Source organism: Trachinotus anak, unplaced genomic scaffold (genome assembly GCF_046630095.1).
Source record: "Trachinotus anak isolate AG129_WGS33_773 ecotype Australia unplaced genomic scaffold, CSIRO_AGI_Tana_v1 ptg000012l, whole genome shotgun sequence".
NCBI lineage: Eukaryota > Metazoa > Chordata > Actinopteri > Carangiformes > Carangidae > Trachinotus > Trachinotus anak.
The window spans coordinates 10,778,899-10,802,448 of NW_027273863.1; the positions used below are offsets into that span (position 1 = coordinate 10,778,899).

Below are 23,550 nucleotides of genomic sequence, written 5' to 3' on the forward strand. Positions count from 1 at the left end.
TGCTTTCTCTTGAAATGTTAATTGAAGTAGAAATGACTAATTGTATCTACATACATAAGTCAGTGTTTAAAAAAACACTCATGCATATTTTTGCTGTTATGAACCTTCTTGCTGCATTATTTGTAAACTTTGTTTTTATGAGCCACAAATATTTTGTAGGTTATAGTTAGTATTTTTTATTTCATTTTTACAATGTGTTTCAGAAGTTTGTTGCACTTGGAATTTTAATGTGAAATGACAGAAGTCATGCACAAATCCTGAAAGATGTTTTAGGGCTGTTTTTCTTAACGAGCCATGCTTATTTTAATTGCAATTATTTAGTTGCATGTTAAATGTTAAAAACCTTAAATAAGGTTAACCTTAACTTTAATTGCAGGACTGTTGGTAATATTGCAACTTCTTGAAGCCACTACGCCAGATTTAGAAGTGAGCACTGCATTCTCAAGTTCATAATGATTTGGTGAATATTTGACACAAACAATACAAAATGATTAGTGTGTTTTTTGTCAATAATCAAGTTAAAAATGACCATGCTAACCATTGTCTCCATTTGTGTAATCCTTCTCGCTGTGGCTTCAACTGAGCAAATGGAAGTTGTATGATCTCCTACATGCATTGCTGTGGGCACAGTGGCTCTAAATGTACCTGTTATTGACTCAGCTCTCCTTCATTTCTCTCACTTGGTCTCATTAAAGTGTTAATTAAACTGAAGGGACAAGGGAGAAGGACAAGCAGCTGTATGTTAAAGCAAAAATATTAAATAAAATGTTAAAATACATTGAGATGCTCTTTTTTCTCTAGGTTAGGTATTTGTAAAACTATCAAAAATCACCTGTATGGGCTTTCATTTTCCTCTTAAAAATATGGGATGAAAAGCCTCATATTAATAATAATAATGGCCAACTGACTGCCAGTGTCTCATTGTTTTATTTGAATGATTTTGTCACGTTTTTCTCACTTTTTTCTGGCCTTAATGGTCAATCAGTAGGTTCCTCTTGATTTTTTTTTTTTAAGTATTTCAAAGTGCTGTGTTTTGACCAGGAGTAAAAGAAAAGCTAAACAGTGGGGAAGTAGACGGAAGTAGCAATTTATTTTTATATACACGTGTTGAACAAAGAAGATTAGCCAAATCCATGCTTGACAAACGCGAGATTTTACAACGATTAATTATTTTCCAACACCTAAGTAATTCAGTTCATGTAAACCTAGCGTTAGTACCTACAGATTTCTTAAGTAGAAAACAGCTTAAACTATCGCGATTACAGGTAAATGGAGACAAAAATGTGTTTTTACTCCCTGTTGATCTTGACCCCTTTTAAAATAAAAACAACTCACTGAAATAGGTTGAGAAATGTGAATGCTGCTGTTTGTTTTTTTGTTTGTTTGTTTTTGTTTTTTTTTTAAATAAAGACAAACTTCAGCTTCCTGTTTGTTTGTGTGTTTGTTTACAGGCCAGTCTTGCCCGATCCAATATGGCGGCGACGTTGACATTTCGCTGCAAAGGCTTAGCGCATGCGTGCATGTGTGTGTCTGCGAGCGTTCCATCGGTGCTTTGAAGCCCCAGGTGTAACTGTGACGTAGTTATCATGACGTAATGACGAGCTCTGTTTTCCAGTCACTTTCTCACCTGCACAGACTCAGACTGAGCAGATCTGCACAGACCTTCACTGAGGACAGTGCGGAGAAGAAAACAGTCATGGAGAAAGTAACAGATCGTGCTGTGATGGCTGAATCATCACACAACGAGCATAAGGAGGTAAGAACATTTATCCCTGAGTCACAAACTCAGCCGCATCAAGTCAGATTTCTTTCTGGTCTGTCTGAATGCTGTCTGAAGTATAATAACTTTTACTAAGTTGAACATAATGTGGATTTTACTGTGTATTATATATTACACAGTAAAAAAGGCATTATTAATAACAATAAGAACTGTTTTGTTTGTGTGTGATGCCTGGTTTCTAAAACATGATTTTTTTTCTTCCTAGATTTCAGGGAATGAACTAGGAGAATATAGGTGCAGTGATTTAGACGTTCCCTTGTGTACATCGGAGACATTCGAACCGATTTTCACCTCATTTCTGCACAAGATCACAAATGAGTAAGTAACAAGTTGTTGAAAGTTAGCAGCATAATATATATACACACACACACACACACACACACACACACACACACACATATGCACAGTACACATTTGTTTAAGGGTTTGTTTTGCTCACTCTTTTCTACTCTTTTCTTCCAGGCGATGGATGATTTTGGCAGCTGGACATATAGATACAACCACCACCATCCTGCTGTCAAAAATGTGCTACCAGCTTGTGGAGGAGATCACTGTGCTGGTTTTGCAAGTTGTAGCACCACAGGTTCTTGATTGGGTGCAGGGCCAGATTTCGCCAGACATTGCCAGCACCTCCACCAACGTTTCTATTAAAAGGTAAGTCAAAAGTTTCTAAAGGTTTTCCTCTGAAAAATTCATATCGTATGTGGCTTTTTGTAATCTTGGGATTATCAAAGTTATTGATCAATCCCTCCTCTCAGAATATTCTTGTGTAAGTCATCAAATACTGGGGTTGATTTATGTGATTTATTAAAATAAAGAGCCATAAAAGTTCTGAAAAGAGGGAAATTTGAATATCACTGTCCAGAGCAGATCAGCTGACTAATGTTTCTCTATTTAATGAACAGGAATTATTACAGTGTGACGGAGGAAGACATCCAAGCCACCCTTGGAGATTCTCTGGTCCTCAGCTTTGCTGAGGCACTGGGAGTTGAAAAGGAGTGGCCCGAAAACGACAGACTGATGGAGTTGTTTGCAGCGGAAGTGAAGGAGAGGGTGAACTGCCAGCTGGATCGTCTCAGAGAACCAGCACCTTCTACAGAGACAAAGGAGCCCCTAGATGAGCCACCAAAATGTGACTCACCCACTGTAGAAATGGTTTTTCTTATTGCTACTATGCTTCAAAGCATAACAGGCATGCCTGAGTTACCTGAGGACCAAGGATGTGTGGATAGTAACTGCTCATGTTGCTGTCCAGAGGAGGTGACAGAGGTCCAGGACTTTAATGAAGGGGACACCATTGCTGAACTAGTCAGCTGTTCACCAGAGACGAACGTAGAACTGACTCAGTCATCTGACGACCAACGACCAAGCAGTTTCCCACAGGATTGCTGTCCTGTCGAGTTTTTGGAGGTTCAGGACTTCAGTTACGACGATGCCATTGATGAAGCGGTCAGCTTTTTATCAGAGAGACAGAGCGCAGACGTCCCAGCACATCAGAGCACAAAGCCTTCTGCCAGCTCTGTAGAGGAGTTGGCACAGCAGGACAAGACTTTTCTCGCTGTGTTTCTTGGGAAGCTGGTGGAGCACATTGCCGACTCCACCAAGACATCAATATTTGACGTGGACTTTGACGGGATGCTGACACGTCTGAGGGAGAGGACAAGAGGAAAATTATGTTCCACTCTCCCACAGACTGTCGGTAGAATTCACATCTCTGTTTACAGGAAGCTTTGTCTGGAGTTTGGGTCTGCAAAGCTGCTGCAGGCTGCCATGGCGTCCGGTGACGGTGCTTTTGAGGACGCTGTGTTGAAGACTTTAAAAATGAAGCTTCTCAAATCCACAGAAGAAACCAGCAGCTTTGTGAAGAAAGTTAAGAGGTTTTTCGGCAGAAGGCATGTAAAGGTTTCTCCAGCCTCTGAGGTGCAAAACGCATCAGTGTCTCACCATGAAGTCTTGGACCAGGACAATGGATCAACCCCCCCCCCACCCTCGGACAAACAGACGCGACCCGCCATCGTCAGGATGTTCTCCACCGTGGCCAGGTTTCTGAGGAAGCCCTTTGCCTCCTGCATCAGCGAAGCATCACAGGGCTAAAAGACCACAGAGGTAACCTGTGTCTAACCTTTCCCCCCTTTTTTTTCTTTTTGATTTGTATTAATCTTGAAAAAAATTTAATTAACCACAAATAAACATTACTGTATCATTTTTCAAGATTAATACAAGCTCTTAAAAAGGATGCGATCAATTACAATTATATTGGTGAACTACATCATTACAAAAGTCTTTTGTTTGATAAGGTACTACTTATCAAACGAGTACTAAATAGTACTGAATCAGACTTGTTTGACAAAGTAGAGCTCTGCTTTGTCAAACAAGTCTGAGTATTCCTAAAAAGACTTTTGTAATGATGTAGCCAAAAGAACACATCCTTTTTAACAGCGAGGGCAGCACGGTGGCTCTTTGTGGCCTCACAGGAAGAAGGTCGGGCGTCTTTTGCTCGGCCCTTTCTGTGAAGAGTTTGCATCTTCTCTCCGTGCTGGCGTGGGTTTTCCCCGGGTTCTCCGGTTTCCTCCCACATTCCAAAAACATGCAGCTCAATTGGAAACTCTAAATTGCCCCCACACATTTGGATTTGTCCCTTCATCTGGACTTAAAATAAAACTACATTTATATTAAATAATAATAAAATAATAAAAATAAAACATGATTGTGGCGTCTCTTGTGTCACCATTCACTGTCAGAGGTAAAACAGGAATCAGACTAGTTTCTCCGGAGTTGACAAGTCAAAGGTGTCATTTGATTTGCAGTAAATCTACTCAACCACTAGATGGTGATGAATAACCACCATTGTTTCTGCACAAGCTGTTGACCCAATGTACAAATCTCCTGATGCAACAGTTTAGTGATTTTAGTTTCACAAGGTACAAACTGCAAAATAAAAATGTCAAAATGTCAAATGAGACACTATATCATTAAAACAATCCCAAACTATAAAGGAATCACTCAAGGCTAACAGGAAGTTTAGAAATCAAATGATCATGTATAATGTGCTTGTATATATCAGGCTTATACAGCTACCATGTTTGATATGTACTGCAAATCACAGTTCTTATACACAGTACACTTAATCACAGTTACAGACTGATCACCATATTCAGAGTGCAGGTTTCAGTCAAACATAAAGGCATTGTTGGATAAGTGGTCACTGAGCACAGGAGAAATATTCTTCTTTTGGCTGATGATCAGGACAGGGAAGGTTTTCATCTACTGTTTCTACTGATGGTTTCTAACTCCTACAAACACTACATACATTCTATTGCTCATGTGCTTTTTTTTAAGAGCCCAGTCAGCACCTTGCCCGACTAGTTCATAGGCAAATGTAATAAGTTTGAAAATAAATATACAAGAACACTATATACTATACTATATATTTTTTGACATAGCAAAGCCTAAAGTTTGGGAGAGTGTGTAGACTTTAGTTCAGTAATGATTTAAATACGCTGCATAGATACACATTATTGATTTGGGGCATTACCTCACTTTTTTGGAACCGCAGTTCCCTTAATTTGGGGGCTTTGAAGGATGTAAACAGATTTACTGCAGTTTTTCTGGATAAAAAACACTACATTTACATTTCTCAACTGATTTCAGTGAGCCGTTTTTATATTCGAGGGTCAATAATCTACATGGCGTGAATATAAAAGTTTTGTCTCCGGGTAGACTAATTATAATCATGATATAATTGTGTGTATCAATGTTAGATTTACATGAATTGAATTACTTAGCGGTGGAAAATAATTTATTGTCATAAGGAATTGTTAGTTGTTGATTGTGGGTAAAATAAATAAAACTAAATAAAATAAAACAAATGAAGTAATATAGTGAGACTGTATAGCAGTCGGTCTGCTCTCTATATTTTTTATAGCAGTGAGAGGATAAGACAGAGAGAAACACTTAGAATATGAAATACGCCTTTATTGATCCCAGAGGGGAAGTTCAGGTGTTATATCAGTCAAACATATTTACGTGAAAGAGCAGCGGATTTTTCAGTCTAGACTCAGACAAGTTCTAACAAAACTAACAAACGGACCCATGCTAGCCCTGGGTTGGTTTGTGGGTGCTCTGGTCACAACTATCAGTGGACTCGCTGGGCCCAACGTTTCAGGTGAACTGAGCGAGGAAGACGAAGATGAAGAAAGTACTTCAGTTCGTGATGTGGACGCTTCAACTGTTATCACCGTAGCAGCAGAGGCAAATCCAAGGAGTACTGCTCAGCCACAGCCTGCGGTTGTTTTAAACACTGCAGGAGTGCCTTGTGTTAGGGTTCCCTCTGACAACATGGCAGAACAAAGACCACAAAGACGTTTGTCCAGCAAGCTTTCAAGTACGCCTCCATATAAAAACTACTGGATGTATGCCCCATTACAGACTGTGGTAAACCTGAGGGTGGTGCAGGAGAAATTAGCACACCTTCCCCCTGTGTCTTGGACACCACTGTCAACAACAACAGAATTTGCAGGACTGCATTAATAGCCCTCAGAAACCCAGGGAGGACTTCACTTCAACAGAAAGAATAGAAGATGATAGAAATTCCCTTGGATGAAAACACAGCACAAAGATGCAAATTTGCCACAGAGTCAGATTTGTTTGAAGATCAGGCCATCAAAGTTCAGTCATAAAAGAAGGCAGACCAGCTATCATATAAGGGGATAGTTTTCTTTTCTGAAAAGTGCACTTAAGCTGCTTGTTTATGTGCACTTTTCATTTTTAGAAACTTTGCACTTGCCTCTCTCATCCAGGACCCCTGATCTGTTGAGGGGGTCCACTTGCTGGTCAGACAACAGGAACAGCATTATATCACTTAAGGGCAGCATGGTCCATAACACTCCACACAGTTTGGAGTTTATGCCTCCATGTCTGTGTGGGTTTTGTCCGGGTGCTCTGGTTACCTCCCACAGAACACAAAAATGTTCATTAAAAGTAAATTAAAACTAGTCTTCCTGGGGTCCACACACAAAAACAATGAATAAAACAAACAATCATTAAAATCACACAGTATCAATAAAGTAGAAATTAACAACCCAAACACAGAAAGTAATTAAAATATCTCTACATATAAAACAATAAACAATACTATAATCTTGCAAAATCAAGATCGTTCTCTTCATACAATTTGTTTGTGGATTTGGCACCAACAGATGACCAGTACTCACTTGATGTGTATTAAACCCATGACAAAAACCTGTGCATGCTAGTTGTTTGACCAAAAAGTGTGGTGTATTATTCCATGTAACATTTTGCATGAATAGCAGAAGACAAGATTTTAATATTTCTCCTAGCCATGATAGTCGTTTATGCATCTCATACACATTATTATGAAAAGAACAATGAAGAGCTAAGCTGGCTTCATTCAAAGTGTTTCATAGGTTTTTCTTATCACTTATAGAGCAACAAATTTTGTGTTCAAAATATTCTGTCTTTTTAAAGATGTTTAACTTTGAAACCTTATTTCTCACCTTACAATAAAAACATCTGTCTGAAACACCCCATGATTTATGGGCAGCTGCCTTAGCTTTGTCTCTTTGAAGCATTAAAGATCTAAGTGAGAAAAAGTAAGTGAGTTAAATGAGAAAAACACACAGCACACACAAACTGTGACTCTGGGTCTGTCACAACAGAAACTGGTGTAACTGGAAGGCACTTGGAGCACAAACCTCCTCCAATATTGAGTGTTTTAACTTGCTTTTTCACCCAGACACATTGTTCCTGAGTCCATAGACCAGCTGTGAACCACTGCTGTTAGTTATAAAATGTTTGCTTCATTGACTGAAATACTGGTTAATGTTTGAAACTTATAATTATGCACTGAAATCAAAATGTTAGTCCCCCCGAAAGTAAAATTTTAATTTTTAGTGATTTTTAGTGATCGTGACAGAGCAAAAGTCCGGTTTGAAACAATAAGCAGGGTGTTTCGTTGTAGCAGATGTAGAAGATGTAAAAAAAAATCTGCCCCTAGTTTTTTGGTTTTTAAAAAAATGTATATTACTTTTTATGTATTTGTGATGAAAAAGAAAGCCCAAAGTGAATTAGTGATTAACAATGCAGGACATAAAGGAAACGCATGCAGTGTGGTTTCTGAATGCTTCAGTGAGGAGTGAACTCTCCACTGCATTTATTGGAACATGAGAGAGGTAAACAAACCGCATTACAAGAACAAAGACTGTTTGCATGTACTTGCACTTTTGTTTTTGTTTGACATAATTTACCTCTATGAGATGTCCACTCAAGCTAAGTGTTTGCATTTCACCGAGGCAAATGCGCATTTATGAGAGATTTATCTCCATCAACATGAACTAAGTTGACGTTTTATACAGTCTATGATTTAAACGGTTGCGACGTGTCACGCATCACGTGACTCCCATGTGACCTCCAATAACAAACATGGCGGCGCACAGAGCTGCAGGACCTGCGGCGAGATCAGGTGGGTGCTGAGCTAACACCCTTACCACACGGGGGTAGACGGGGACCCGTAGCTGCTGCTCGGACCCACCGAGTCACAGCATCGAGTAAAAGCTAATTACTCGTGTAACAGACACGTTAAAACATGACAGCAGCTCTGAGAAACTAATAGGTGTGGTACCAAAACGTTTTCGTATCTACTGATGTTGTGGTGACAGTGTTTATGTTTGCTCATCGTTCAGTCTAACATTTGTTATCCTGCTGCGTAGCAACATTAGATTGCTATATCATACAAACTGCTCAGTGTTACATTAATAATATTATCTTCAAAAGCAGAAAACACGGCAATGATACTGAAAACATGCAAAGCAACAAAGCAGCTTGTGGTCCTCATGTAATGCCTGTATTCATTGCATGTAATTACATATTTTATGTAGTATTTTGAAGGCGTTTTGTGCTCTTACTGGACAGTGAAAGATGGAGGATGACATGCAACAAAGTTCCCCCAATGGACCCGAGCTGGGAATGCTGAGATTAGAGTCAGTCTTTAGTCCATTAGCAAACCCTGTGTAATTATATGTTTGAGGAGGCGCTCAATCAGCTATGGTTGGATCCTCTGTGTAACTAACACAACAGCTCCACACATTCAAAATTCAGCCTCTGCTGTATCTCCATAACAATCATGTAGTGACCACAAGTGACTGACAGCCAGTTCTCTCACCCATACTGTGCTCTTCTTGGTGGCAGCCTGGACCTGAATGTATGTTCAAGCAGTTGTAAAAATGAGGGGACGTTGACGTAGCTCATAAAATACATGACATAAAAAAAAAAACCAAAACATTGTTGCACTATTGATTAAAAAGAAAAAGCTGAATTTCTGCCATTTATTCCTAGCAGAAAAGCATTGTCAGAGAGAGCGTTCTCCTCTTCATTTATTTTCTTTTCTCCAGGACTGGGTGGTTTCCTGCGGCAGATGTATTGTCTAAGAAGTTGTGGTCTCCCCACAGCCCTGCTGTGTCAGCAACACCGCTGCTTCTTCTGGAGGAAGTGGAAAAATTCTCACAATGTAGTTCGCCCAGCTACTGTGAGGCCTGCTTATGCAGTACCCAAGGTACAGGACCTGATGTTCCCATAATGTCACAGTCCTAAGCAGCACTCTGATTGGATAGGTCGGAAGATAACAGTTTTATTCAAGAGTGAATAAGTTGAATAAGTTTTACCCTAATGTTTCTTACTTAATTGAAAACATTTCTATGTCTTTAATAGTGGAGAATTTTAATGATAGAATCCTGCCTAAAATAATGCCCAAATTACTCAGTGCAACATAGGTATAGATTATCGATTACCAAACTGTGGGTGTTCCAGTGATCTTATGAACTTTTTCAACTTTAAAATTTTCCTCTTTTGAAGAGGTACATGCTGACATCTGTGTCAGAGTTGTCTGGCTGTCAAAAATTTCTCCACTAACAGCCTCGGGGAGGAGATGCAGGGGGTGTGTGTAATTTTCTAATGTATTTGGTGTCTATTACTAAATAATTACATTGTTTTTATATGAAACTGTGGGACAACATGACCCAACTTCCATATCCTGTCTTCCCTGTGCCCTCCTTCTGTAGCACATTGTGCGACCTGACTATGTCGGCACTGGACTGGTCCCAGAGTGGCCAGACTACATAGAGATCAAAAACCAAGAGCAGATCGAAGGCCTTGCTAGAGCGTGTCAGTTAGCCAGACATGTACTGCTACTAGCTGCACGCAGCGTGAAGGTAAGCACCTAATCACTACAAGTATTGTTTGTGTTTCTGTGTCATGAAAAACAACAACAGCAGCACAACAATTATGACCTGTGGCTTCCAGGTTGGTATGACAACAGATGAAATAGACTTCATTGTGCACCAGGAGACAATCAAACACGATGCCTACCCATCCCCTCTCAGATACGGGGGTTTCCCTAAGTCGGTCTGTACTTCTGTGAACAACGTGGTCTGTCATGGCATACCTGACAGGTAAGACAGCAAGACATTCACTCACATTATTTGGATACTATTTCTCTTTACATTTATTTCCTTCCAAAATTAAATCAAAGTAAATGCAGCCACTAGAAAAATTATTTATTATCTCATAATATATCTTCTGAGAAGTTTAGGATTTTTTCTTTTTCCCAAAACTTATCGTTATCATTTTGGAACAGAGTTCATTATTGGAAAAATGTCTTGATTAATATAATAAATACAGTTCATAGATTATAGATTATATACTCTGTGTAACTGGTGATGTATTATGTATTGTATTGACTGTATTATAACACAACAGTTGTAAATTATGAAAAATGCGAGGGATTCACTGTATTCAGAATTAATCTTTTTGCATGGCTGTGTCCTGCAGTCGGCAACTTCAAGATGGAGATATCATCAACATTGATGTGACTGTAAGTGAAACGGACACACAAACACACACATGATCAGTCAGAGCTGCACTTTTCCCGTCACTGACATCTTCCTGTTCCTTATAGGTGTATTTGGATGGTTACCATGGTGATACCTCAGAAACCTTCTTGATTGGCCAGGTGGATGAGACTGGGCGGCAGTTGGTGGAGACCGCCAGGCGTTGCCGAGATGAGGCCATCGCCGCCTGTAAGCCGGGTGCACAGCTGTGTGTTATAGGAAACACTATTAGGTACACACACACAAAATATACACAGAATGAAAAACAAATCATATGTACCATACAATCATATTAACTTATTTCTTTTTGACATCTGATATTGTTTGTACTCCTGGCAGTGAAATAGCCCATGCCAGTGGCTTCAAAGTGTGTCCTTATTTCATTGGACATGGAATAGGCTCCCACTTTCATTGCCATCCTGAGATCTGGCACCATGGTAAGTTTGGGTCTGTGCTCAGATGATGAGGTTAACACCTATGTGAGAGCTGAAGACAATGGGCCTCATGCAAGAACATTTTTGTTTTCTTATCCTAAATCTCTCATGTTTTTCTCTGAGGTTTGGGCTTACCAAACTCTCCTCTTCACAAGCGTGCCTGTTGCCACCTGTTCATGTGGAGGTCTATCTCAACTGCGAACACACATATCATTTTATTGTTCTTGTCCATACTGAAAACATCATTAAAATATTTACAGTGTATGTTGGAAAAAGAGAGTGAACCTCTCAGCTAATGGCGTTAACAAAAGCTAATTGGATTCAGGAGTTGTCAAATCTAGAGTCCAGATAGAGCTACTGTGATTTAAAAAAAAAAAAAAAGCACTCAAACATTTTGAGTTTACTTTTCACAAGAAGCATCTGCTGATGTGAATCGTGCCTCACAAAAGAGGTCTCAGAAGACTTTGGATTGAGAATTGTTAATTTCCATACAAAATCATGCTAAAGGCTAAAGGCTTAAAGCTGGAGCTGGTTAACATCTCTGTTCAGGAGTCCACCACTGAGGTCACTGAGGATGGTGTCCTGTCATGGAGGAAGCTCAGTCTCTCCAAAAAAACCTTGCTGCCCCCCTAAAGTTTGCTAAAGAGCACCTTGACACTCTACAATGTCACTGCAAAAATGTATTATTGACTGGATAGTTAGGTTGAATTCCTCTGGTAAAGCACGCAGCACCATGTATGGTGTGAAAGGGAACTGCATACCAAAGGCCTCAGAAGGTCAGAAGAAGCTTGGTGATGCAGCAGGACAATGGGCCTAAACATCAAAGTAAATCAACTACAGAATGACTTTGAACATAGAAAATCCACTATTGAATGACCTGAAGAGAGCCGCTCACACCAGCCCTCCTGAAAATACGTCTGAGCCGAAGCAGCGATGTAGGAAGAATGGTCAGAAATTCCTCCTGAACATTGTGCAGGTCTGATCAGCAGCTACAGGAAGAGCATGTTTGAGGTTATTGCTGCTAAAAGGAGGTTCGACCAGTTATTAAATCCAAGGATTCACAGATCGCATTTTATGACCAATTAATTCAGAAAACCGGGTTCACATACTTTTTTCTTGCTACTGTAGCTCATACATGACACTCAATAACAACTCTGTATGATAGTTCTTGCATGAGGCCCAGTGACTTCAACAGGAGCATCTTCCCATGTGTGCTTCACATGTGTTTGTGTGTGTTTGTCAAAATTACTGTGAGATTGTATGGGTTCGATATAATTAAGTACGGATTAAGTGAGAGCTTTGTGGCCGGATGACTTTTGGAAGAGATTTGCAAGACATGTTTAATTTGTGAGGCAAGGATATTGAAAACTGAAATTGGAAAATCAAAATAGATATAGAAAGAATAAAATCAATTTCTGAAATAAAGTACTGCTCTTTTTTTTTATCCCATAATCTTTTCTCTTCATTTTCAGCTAATGACAATGACATGACCATGGATGAAGGGATGGCTTTCACAATAGGCAAGTTTTATCATTTTATCATTTTTATGTGCATGTAAAGATGGCACTGTGGATGAGTGTGGAGCTGATATTATCTGTTTTGTAGAGCCCATAGTGATGGAGGGGTCTGTTGAGTTCAGAATCCTGAAGGACAAGTGGACTGCAGTGTCTGCAGATGATAAAAGGTAACAAAAATATCTTGGCTGTGTGCTTTTAGCCGTCAACACTTTTTCCCAACTAAATGCTTTCCCAGCTGGCATCATTTGAGCCTGTAAGAGCCATGGAAGCCTGTAAAACCTATAAAGCCTATAAAATGTGTGAATTAGAGAGCTTTAAACATGCTGGTCGCCCTATTTTTAAACTATGGAGAGAGCCAGCCTAGTAGATTCCATTCTTTATGCTAAGCTAATTGCTATGTAGTTCCACTTCCATACTGGCACACAAGAGATCTACTCAACTCACTCTTAAAACGTCTTTAAAATCCAAAAAAGCATGCCATTTCCATTCCTTGAAAATCTTAAACGTGCATTGTGTGTTTTCTAATTGACATTCATGCAGGTCGGCTCAGTTTGAACACACGGTGGTCATCACGTCTGACGGGGTGGATATACTCACCAAATTGCCAGAAGAGAGCAATCTGTGACCTGAAGGAATCTAACCACTGACCGCTACACCAGATGTTAGATATCTGTTGACGTAAACTACCTGTTGCAAGACAGAACCTCTCACTTCTCTAAAGTTAAATAGTTATTAACTTGGGATTACACACAGAGCTACAATGTCTATATATTTATTTTGACTAAAATGTTTTTTCACCTTTCATTGGCACATACACAGAAATTAAATAGCTGTCAGTGCATTTCATCGCTGAAGTTGAGAGTTATACATCTGAGTCAATATATTTTCAGTAAAAGAGATCCCCAACTTCTCCAAATATCTGCCTGGTCTTTAGTTAGCCCATTAGTACCTGACTAGCTTTGCCTTTTTTTTTTTTTTTTTTTAAAGCAAGCACTGAAATCTGACCCGTGACAAATGAGGGACACTTGTACTGTAATAGTTAAATGGGAGCAACATTAGAGGGTTTTGGCCAAGATTTTAGAAACATGGAAGTCATGGAAGCCATCAACCAAAGAAATTAAAGAGTTGTCACCAAACAAACACTGTAAAAATATTCAGATTTTTAAATAAAATCACAAAATTTCACTTGTCGTCCTTTTATTTTTATTCATTTAAAATGTCTGTTTCAAAGCTTGTTATACACTCCACACAAGTTTCTCAATTGCATAAGAGAATCGGAAAATTTTATTTTACAATTTTATTTGAATTTACTTTTTGCATAAAAGTTTAAAAAATATGCAGTCTAAAATAATGTCTAAATAATCCTTACAAACCCAACATGTAATAGTTGTCTAACTAAAGAATGCAATCCTGTTTATATAACCCCCGCAAATTCCCAAAGTCTACTCAGTGGTAGCTGCCGGCCTGAATAAGCTCTCATGCAGTCTTAAGGCATTTTGTGCAGCCTTCAAAATAATGATGTAATATATTAGATACTGTGTCAATGAGGTGAATGGAAATCTATCTCTTGATGAAGTGACAAACTGTAAAGTTAAGTATAGCCAGTAGATGGCAGCACATGCCCTATCAAATTGAACCATGTTGCTGTTGGCTAAGGCTTCACATCCTCAATTCATGCTGTATTTGACCATCTACAATCTGCATGTGGTGCATAACCATGTAGAGAGAGCGCACAACTGTACGTCTCTGCATGTTTAAGTCTGTCTCTCGATGTCAAAGTCAACACTGTTTGATTGTTTTAGACCAAGTGTTGATAACGAATCACTGGGGGAAATTACTCACCAGACAGTGTGACGTGTCAGAATGAGAGATTGGTTGAATGTGCACTTTAACAACAAACATGAAGATAGAAAACCAGCACAAACTAGAGGCCAACAGGGCTGATCAGGGTTGTAAATTCCAAGCATAACAGCATGTTTTTTTGTTTTTCCGTTTTTCTCTCTACTGTCTTTATCTTTTGTCTGCAGGTGGATTGAATAAAGAAAAGCCATAAGAGCACATGAGATCATATCACACAAGGCTCTCAACCAGGCTTTGCACATTTCTCACTATGATTAAAGTCCAAATTACAGGATTGTTGGGTTTCATAGAAGTTGGGTTGCAGTGTGCAGTATATGAATGATTAAACTACTACTACTACTACAGATTTTTTATCAATTTCTGAAACTGGACACATTGCTTTATGAATAATGTAAGTTTGTTGTTATAATATTGATACTTTTCATTGTGACTGTAACCGAGGAGAATATGGTGAAGAGAAGATGCTTCAGAGAAAAAAAAAAACATAGGAGAAATTGGATTCCAGCCTGCTTAAGGGTGTGTCTTCACTTCCTGCCAATGTACTCTGAGGGTGTGCATGTGTCTAAGCTTGTGTGTGTGTGTGTGTGTGTGCGTGTTTCTGTGCACATGCCAGTGCCAGTTTATGGGTTGGTCAGGAAGGAGTAGACAAATAAAGGTGGATCAGCTAATCTGGAGTCTGATCATGACCAGCCAGGAAATGATTCACATATTATGATTTTATTTTACGCAAGACAAATAACGATAAAGATAAAATGTACATTTATTCAACTTCTATTAAACTTGAGGGACAAAATCCGAATTTAAAATGGTAAAGAGAGACATTGAACTGTAGTGTCCTTTTTTTTAATTTATTGTCGAAGCAACACAGCCCTTTGCGATTTGATATTAGTGCAGGATGGTGTGAGTGTGTGGGTGTGGGTGCGTGTGCGTGAAGGAGTGTGAGCTTCCTGTGAATCAGGACAAATGTTGAGTAAATAATTCTCTATGGCCTCCCGCCACCATATGATTCATTACATTTCAAACATGCCATAAAAATCTGAAAAACATCTTAAGAGGTTTGTCAGCAGGAAGGAGAGAAAGTGAAGACGAAGAGCAGAAGGTAGACATTAGGGGGAGTAGAGGTGGGTGAGAGGGTAGGATTTAAGGAGGAGCAGGGAGTGGCGGGATGAAGTGTTGGATTGTGGTCATGAATATCTCTCTTGCCTCTCATTCTTTTCCTGCATGTTGGGACTCATTCCTGCTCTCTCTCCTCTTACTCTGCAGTTCTCCTGTGAGTCCTCAGCCACTTTATGTAAAGGGTCCTCTGTGGTATCCAGTAAGCACATTATCTTAAAATCTCCTCCAGTGAAATCTGATGAAAAGTCACAACATCGAGCTAAGAGAGAACTTATGAAGTTTTTTTTGGTACAAATAGTGCCATCATGTGGACATTTATAAAGAACCTTATACTTCATTATTGTTTCCACTATTTATTCCTGCAGTAGTGATAAATCTTCATCAGATTTGGTGCATAAGACATTTGGATAAGCCCAAGAGATTTTTTTTTTGTATCGAGTGTACTGTGTTTAATCTAATTTACCATCAAAAACTTCCTTGCCCTCTAAACTGAAACATTTTAACAACTACAAGTTAGCAATATGAAATACTTTAATTTCCAGAATAATTTCATTTAATAGAAATAATTCAAGAATTTCAGGTATTCCAGTGTTAATGTTAAATGATGTTTTGACCTATCACTAGTCCCTGCAGTGGGTACGGCTGTGCTGACATAAATCTATTAAATCTATCTAAATCAATCACCATCAGCCAAACTTGTCTATCATTGTGTATTAAAATGCATATGTGCAGCTCAATAATTTCTAAACATTTTTTGTTATTTAAGTCATTTCACAAGAAATGGTGCAACACTTAAAGTGCCAAAGATATCAATAAAGCATAGTGTTTCAGAGTTGGATCTCTGCATTAAAGCTCATGTTTTTAATTACTTCTGAATTTGCATCTCAGATCTGTTTGTGTCAGATCAGCTGTTTATTTGCTTTGTACCTTCACTTTTCTGATTTGCTATTGTTGAAACTGTGGGGCAGTCCTGTCTCAAGTGTGGACTGTTTTAGTGCTTTCGATGTATTCCTCTAATTTGTCACCCAATCTAAAGACATTTCTGTAGACATAATGCTGAAGATACGGTCACATCATATGATGTTCATTTCTGCATAATGCATTCCTCATACAGTCCACCCACGTGTGTGTGCGGGTGTGTTTGTGTGTGTGTGAGATCCACTATCCACTATGTTAGGCTGGTCTATAACTACTAATAGTAGCAGATTAATATATAGAATTAATCAACATTAATATGTTCCTCCCATGGACTTGCATTCCAGGTGAGCATACCTACATCACTGCATGTGTGTGAGAGTGAACCTGTGATATATCACACTTACCTGGGACTTTACTGAGAAGCTCCACAGGAATTCTTGGTTTCCTTGGCAACAGGTGGAACTGTGGCATTAACAAAGTGATGTCTCATTTTCAGACTTGTGGAGGCAGAGCTGTCTCACATACACGCCCAGGTGGCATGTACTGAATCTGACTGAGTAACCCTCTCTGTCAAAACACCTGAAGGCCAAACAAGAACAGCTGAGATTGGTTCTTGGAAGGGAACATTCACTGTAGCAGGACGTGTAGGTACAGGCTGTGGGGTTTCTTCATCATGATGCGTAGAAAAGTGGAAATGAGGGAAACAACAGGAAGGTTACTTTAGAAATGATTGAACTCAACATCATGTGAAAAGGGAGGTGATTACCAATGTTACTACAAATCATTTCTAACCAGGGCATGAATGGCTGTACCAAATTTCATGGCAACCCATCCAATAATTGTCATGATATTCTGCACAAAACCGTAAACGTGAACTTCATGTTTGTGCTAGAGGAAAACCTCTGGGCACTATGAATGTCTGTACAAAATCCTATGACAATATATTCAGTACTGGTTGAGATCTGACTCATCAACCAACTAAGTGCCGTCGTCATCTCTCAAGTCAGGCTACCAGCATGGCTAAAATAAACTCGATCTTGTGTTGTATGGGTCCAATAGGAGACTGCAAAATATGACAGATAATATGATACCAAGAATTACCTGGAACAGATGACACTGATTACTGGAATCAGTCCTTAATGAGTCAATGAGGCTAAGCACGATGATAAGAGGGATGTTTCAAAATAAGGCCACCTAGAGAAGATTCGTGTCACAAGTTACAGTTAATCTGCAAGAATGCAAGTGTGTGTGTGTGTGTGTGTGTGTGTGTGTGTGTGTGTGTGTGTGTGTGTGTGTGTGTGTGTGTGTGTGTGTGCTGGAGCAGGACTGCTGTAAACTCGAGTCACCAGACTGGTGCAGGGAGGGTTCCCTCTTGATTGACACTTACAAGGTGGAAAACTTTCTCTGTTGACCTCCTGACTCCCTCATCGGCAGGAATGCCTTTGTAAAACTGCGGAACTATTCTGGAGGAGTGATCTGGTTCTGTCTGATCACAGATAAGAATCCAAAGCTATCGACGCATCCCTTGATTCCTGGGTGTATCTCTTCTCTATGGCTTCTGTGTGTCTCTTTGTTCCTTCAACACCCCTCCTGTGCTGAAACAACTAAAGCAGACCGCCAAAGTAAGAGCAGGGATGTGGTTTGTGTGCTTCCATGTGTGTGTGTGTGTGTGTGTGTATTGATGGTATGCATTGCCTGAGGCAGCTCTTAAGGTCTCTGATAAATGGTGTCTGTCTTCTTCTGTTGTCTTCTCAAATTCAAACACACACACAGACACACACACACACACACACACACACACACACACACACACACACACATTCACATAAACACACACTGGAGCTCAGTGCACTGCACAATACCCTCTTACTATGTGTGGACCTGAGAAAAACCGGTTATACAAAAGAAATACCCTTTTAGCTGTGTGCGTGTGTGTGCATGTGTATGCGTGTGTGTGCGTGTGTGTGCGTGCAGTTTGCAGCCCAAACTGGGAGGTGTGGAGGCATTTGGCTACAATCATTGTGAGAACAAGTGCTGTGTTTCTTTATTCCTCAGAAAAATTCCCATATCCAAAGTCTCATTTTCTTTGATGTATGTATATATAATATTGATATCATCATTGATATTCTGTACAATAATACAATATGATGTATGTGATATCTGTATTAGAATGTCCTGTATTGATGAAAGGACAGAGGAGTGAATTAGCAACAGGCATCACATTTAGCTTTCCTGCTTTGACTGCACTCCTTCCTACAGACCATAGATATTTTCAATAGTGACAAATGAGCTGTAAGTGTGTGTATAAGTGTGTGAGTGTGTCCATTTACAGAAAAGTGCACTGGACAAAAACAGAGGGAAGGAAGTTCTCTCCGTGGTGCCAGAAGGAATGGTGGAGTGGTGGAGGAATTTCTAAAACAATCCTCACAAGTTTGAAGGTCAATGCTGGAGTCCTCAAAGAGCCATTAAAACAGAGCAACTCAGTGTGTGTGTGTGTGTGTGTGTGTGTGTGTGTGTGAATTAACAATTAGTTCCACCCAATAATGTATAGCTCTCTTTGGCTGGCAAAACAAGGCATTTTACCAGCTTTGAGTTATGGACAATTTGGAGGCACTGGTGTGTGTGAGTGTGTGAGAGCTTGTTTTATTGGTAGCGTCTGAAAACCAGGAACCCAGTGAACTTGTGGGGTCCGAACGTTTTGTTGGGACCAAAATAATGTGCCGTATAAAAGGCTGTTTGAAGGTTAAGACCCGGTTTTAGGGTTAAGGTTAAGAATTCAGTTGTGATGGTTAAGGTTAAGGTAAGGGCCTAGGGAATTATTTATATCAGTGAGTGGTCCCCATGAATGTCATAAAACAAGTGTGTGTGTGTGTGTGTGTGTGTGTATTCCCTGAAGCAGAGTTACAACTTCAGGGAAAGGTAGATTTCTTGCAGGAAACTTTTAATTATCACACTATGCATCATAGACATTATAAAAGAATGTATTGTTATATTTTAATAGTAATATTTAGGATATTTTGCATTATTCTATTATTGAAATATGAAATAAGCACCTATTTTTGTTGTTTATGACTATATATACTAGAAGAATTTAATGATGACATGCTGTATGATGTGTAAAGCCCCAAACTTTTTAACAAGATTTTATTTGTACTTAATTTGCACTCTGATTAAATTGCACTAAAATAACAAGACTAAGAGTCTGTGAGCCTGTACTTAGGCACACTGCTGCTTTTCAGCTAAATACTACATCAGCATGCTAACAGTGACAACTCTAACATGCAGATGTTCAGCAGGTATAATGTTTACCATGTTCACCAACTTAGTTTACTCAGCATGCTAATATTTGCTTATTAGCATGAAACATAAAACACAGCTGAGGCTGATAGGAATTTCATTACTTTTGCAGGTATTTGTTAATACATATTGTACTGAACACATTGAAATTTTGATCTGATGATGGTACTAAATAGAAAGTTGAGGCATCATCAAAGTCATTACAATTCACAAAATCTGTACCAAGTCATGGCAATTTATCCAATAGTTGTTGAGGTTTTTTTTTAGTCTGGACCGGCAAACAGACCGACCACACTGCTAGCATTGCTAAAATGAAAAAAAAAAAAAAAAAACAGATAAAGACAACATTAAAAAAAAATTCTGAGGAAAAAAAAAGCATTAAAACAGGAACAAGCATTTGAGTGTTGTATTCTTGTATTCACTGATGATTTTCAATCAGGTTGTCTCAGCACCTCTTTGTTTTGTCTTCCAGCTGCTCCAGCTGCTGCACCTTCACACGGGGAAGCTACACAGTACAGTAACAGTCTTTTACTGTTTGCCACTGAGACATTTTACTGAAGCAATTTGGACTTTACTGTCTTTCTCAAAGCATGCAAGTGATATTCACAACCCTGCCCATATTTTCTCAGCCAGTCCATGGATTGTTCTGTCCGCTTTTGCTATTATTGCCTTGTCAACTAGGCCGGGGGGGGGGGGGGGGGGGGGGTGTAAAACAATTCAGTACAGGTGACTTCATAGGAATAAGACACCTTATCTAATCTGGCAGAGACAGTGACTCAAATGTTGTTTTAAAAGATCAGACTGGCAACCGTTGCCAACCTTAATCTGTCAGGAAAAAACTGAACAGAATGAAATTGAACTTGGGGTTAGCTAACATCTTTTTGACGCACACCTGGACACACTAACACCGGGTCCCCTCCCACAACCACTGCTATCTCATATTACATCCCCTTGCCGGGGCTGGGATACACGCATGCAAACACACCCTGCTCACTCTAGAGCTAAATGACCAAAAGGCAATTATCCCAAGGGTGTTACAGCACTGCTGGACAAGAGAAGACATCAATTACTCCTTATTGACTGTAATCAATACACTCATCAACATGGGTAGATGATCTGTTACAGCCGACATTGTGTGTGTGTGTCTCTTTATGTTTAAACCATGAGAGTATAAGTTCCACCAAGACATAGGATCAATAGTGTGAATAAGAGATACCTCATGGGGGAATGTAAATTAGACGTTTGTCCCCACAATGTCATTTGATTGCTAACTGATAGCTCTCTGCTTTCCTTTTGTTTTAAAGTACAGGACACACAAAGAATCTTCACTACCCTTGAACAATATATTCTGAATGTCAGATATCTTGTAAAGTAGAGCTCCATTAAAATCACGATTTTGGAGTGTAAATATTTTGGAGTATGAAGTGTAATACTTGTGATTTTTTAAAATCATGACTATTACACTTTCACATGTCGAGAATGCATTAAAGTCCATTAGACAAGGACCTCTCTTTGTTTGACTTGTACTATCTCAACATCATTGTCGTGCAGATTCCAGTTGTGTAACTTATATTTTGCCATCGACACATCAGCTACAAATATGAGAAAGCGACATTTTTCTGTCAGCTGTGACTTCGGGAATAAAATTAATTATTTCCTCAGTTCTACCGTAACATTTGTTTGCTTTCTTGCTGAGAGTTAGATGAGAAGACTGAGACCACTCAGCCAGTGAACTCTTAGATATTACAGTGGTTATCGATCTTCTCACTTAACTGTTGTAAAGAATGCGAATCACCGCATTTCCCAAAATGGGAAACTATTCCTTTAAGACATGCTACTGTACACCAAATAAACTCAAACCCAAAAGGCCTTGAGAAGAGCTCAGTCAGCGGCACTTTTTAATCCTCCCTTTCAGGTGACAACTGTTCTGTGTCACAATCAGCCATAAATTTTTAGGTGAGCTGATGTCAACAGATTTGGCGGTTTACATAATCAACAGTGCTCAGAGAAAGTGCAGTAATTTGTTGCAGCCGTGAAACACCTTGGGTGTGGACTTCAGTATGATTATGAAACTGCTGCGTGTGTGTGTGTGTGTGCTTAGGAGTATCCCAAGGCTACGTGTTTCTACAGTGTCATAAACACACACCCCTGCCACTCCGCTCACTGTGCCACTCCCTCAGGTGAGTGTGCGTTTGTTTCCCTCGGTGTACCTGGAGCTGTACCTTTAAGAACAAACACAGGGCGGTGGCCCGGGCGAGTCCAGGCGCTGCTTCTTCAACATGCGTGTGTGTCAGAGAAAACTGCTTTCACTGTCATTCCTCTGCTGTAGCACCCCAGGGGAGGTTTTTGCTCTTCTGCTGTCGTAACACTGTACATGTAGATAGACAGACGCAACTCACCTCTTAATTCCGTACAGATGTAATTCAGATAACATCCAGTGAGTGCATGCATATACAATATTATATCAGGAATTTTTGTTAAAGAATGAGTACAATTATTAAAATCACTGAGACTGAGCAGACACTTGGCCAATATGATTGAGTGTGCCATTTAGATCATGGTTCAGATTTAATCAGCAATGATTCATTGATAAAATGATTGGCCTATTCAGGTGTTATATGTCTAACTGATTATTTGATACTGGTTCATAAAACAGTCTGTTCTCGAGTATCTTATCAGTACGTACCGTATCTTTATGTATTCAGAGTCAGAAACTACTTGTTTACTTTTCTCTAATTTTCAGTTAGTTCCTGATTTTTTCCTCGGTAACTATGTAGGATTTTGTGTGCCTTTTTGTTAAGTGTCCCCCTAAAATCATGACTGAACGTCAATAGATTGACGCTTAGCTGTAGCTACAGTGGCCGTTCACTCTGCTCACGTGTGGATGAGATATGTGACCTTTATTTCCCTGGTGGATAGTAGAGGAGAGGAGGAGAAGGGGGGATAATGATGTTGACAGGCTGTGGTTTGCGAGGTTAGACGACTGAAAACATTCGTGTGAACACAATCAGAGAATTCATTCCGGCTGTCGTTAAAGCAGCAGTAGCCATGGAGGGATGAGTGAGTGAGGATGAGAAGGTAAACACCAGGGACAGAAGGAGAGCTGTGACTGCATGTCAGACAGAGGACGGAGCTTCATTGTGGTCCTGTGTGCCTCCACCAAGAGGTTATGTAATCACCTGAGTCTGTTGGTTTTTTTTGTTTGTCAGCAGGATTACACAATGAGTACTGAACCGATTTGCACCGAACCTGGAGTGGGGATGGTGCATTGGCCAGAGGAGAACCCATTTAAAGTTTGGGGCAGATGTGCATCACTTACTATGAAGTTGATTTTTTTCCTCTTACGTTTGGTGAATGTAATGTAAAATTGTCTTTGGCAGAGGTTCTAGTGTTAGTAGTATTGTGTCAATATCTTACTACAGAAGCACACACACACATATACTTTAGTCATGGAAGTTTACTGTGAAAGAAATCCACAAGCCAAGGGGAAGCTAAGGTGACACACCTAACTTGACTCTACGCGCTGCTCTGGCTATCAGCGATGTGACTGATTCCTGTTTGTGACCTTCCTTCGACAGGCTGCTGCTCTCACCTACAACTGGAACAACATCAGCCCAAACTGGATGGGAAAAAAAAAACACAGATGCAAAAATACAGTCAACAGGTGGACGGTCACATGATTTAGGGATGCTGCTACTTCCAAGAAGGTGTCTTTTTTTAAAAGC

The 23,550-nt window shown here is 39.6% G+C and overlaps 2 protein-coding genes across 3 annotated transcripts; both read left to right on the plus strand.

Annotated features, from left to right (window-relative positions):
* Positions 1 to 1,572: 1,572 nt before the first annotated feature.
* LOC139629828 (uncharacterized) lies at positions 1,573 to 7,309 on the plus strand. Its single transcript, XM_071492720.1, has 4 exons — positions 1,573 to 1,756; positions 1,986 to 2,098; positions 2,243 to 2,434; positions 2,686 to 7,309. Exons 1-4 carry the CDS (start codon positions 1,595 to 1,597, stop codon positions 3,872 to 3,874), a joined length of 1,656 nt encoding a protein of 551 aa, XP_071348821.1. The 5' UTR covers positions 1,573 to 1,594; the 3' UTR covers positions 3,875 to 7,309.
* An 856-nt stretch (positions 7,310 to 8,165) lies between these two features.
* On the plus strand, positions 8,166 to 13,819 carry metap1d (methionyl aminopeptidase type 1D (mitochondrial)). 2 transcript variants are annotated; one of them, XM_071492348.1, is made up of 10 exons: positions 8,166 to 8,261; positions 9,190 to 9,350; positions 9,856 to 10,005; positions 10,097 to 10,245; positions 10,625 to 10,667; positions 10,752 to 10,915; positions 11,023 to 11,120; positions 12,590 to 12,637; positions 12,723 to 12,801; positions 13,175 to 13,819. In XM_071492348.1, exons 1-10 carry the CDS (start codon positions 8,222 to 8,224, stop codon positions 13,257 to 13,259), a joined length of 1,017 nt encoding a protein of 338 aa, XP_071348449.1. In that variant the 5' UTR covers positions 8,166 to 8,221; the 3' UTR covers positions 13,260 to 13,819. The 2 variants fall into 2 exon arrangements, with proteins under 2 accessions (XP_071348449.1, XP_071348450.1); XM_071492349.1 differs by lacking the exon at positions 8,166 to 8,261 and adding an exon at positions 8,279 to 8,411 and having other exon boundaries at positions 13,175 to 13,404.
* The last annotated feature ends 9,731 nt before the right edge of the window (positions 13,820 to 23,550 follow it).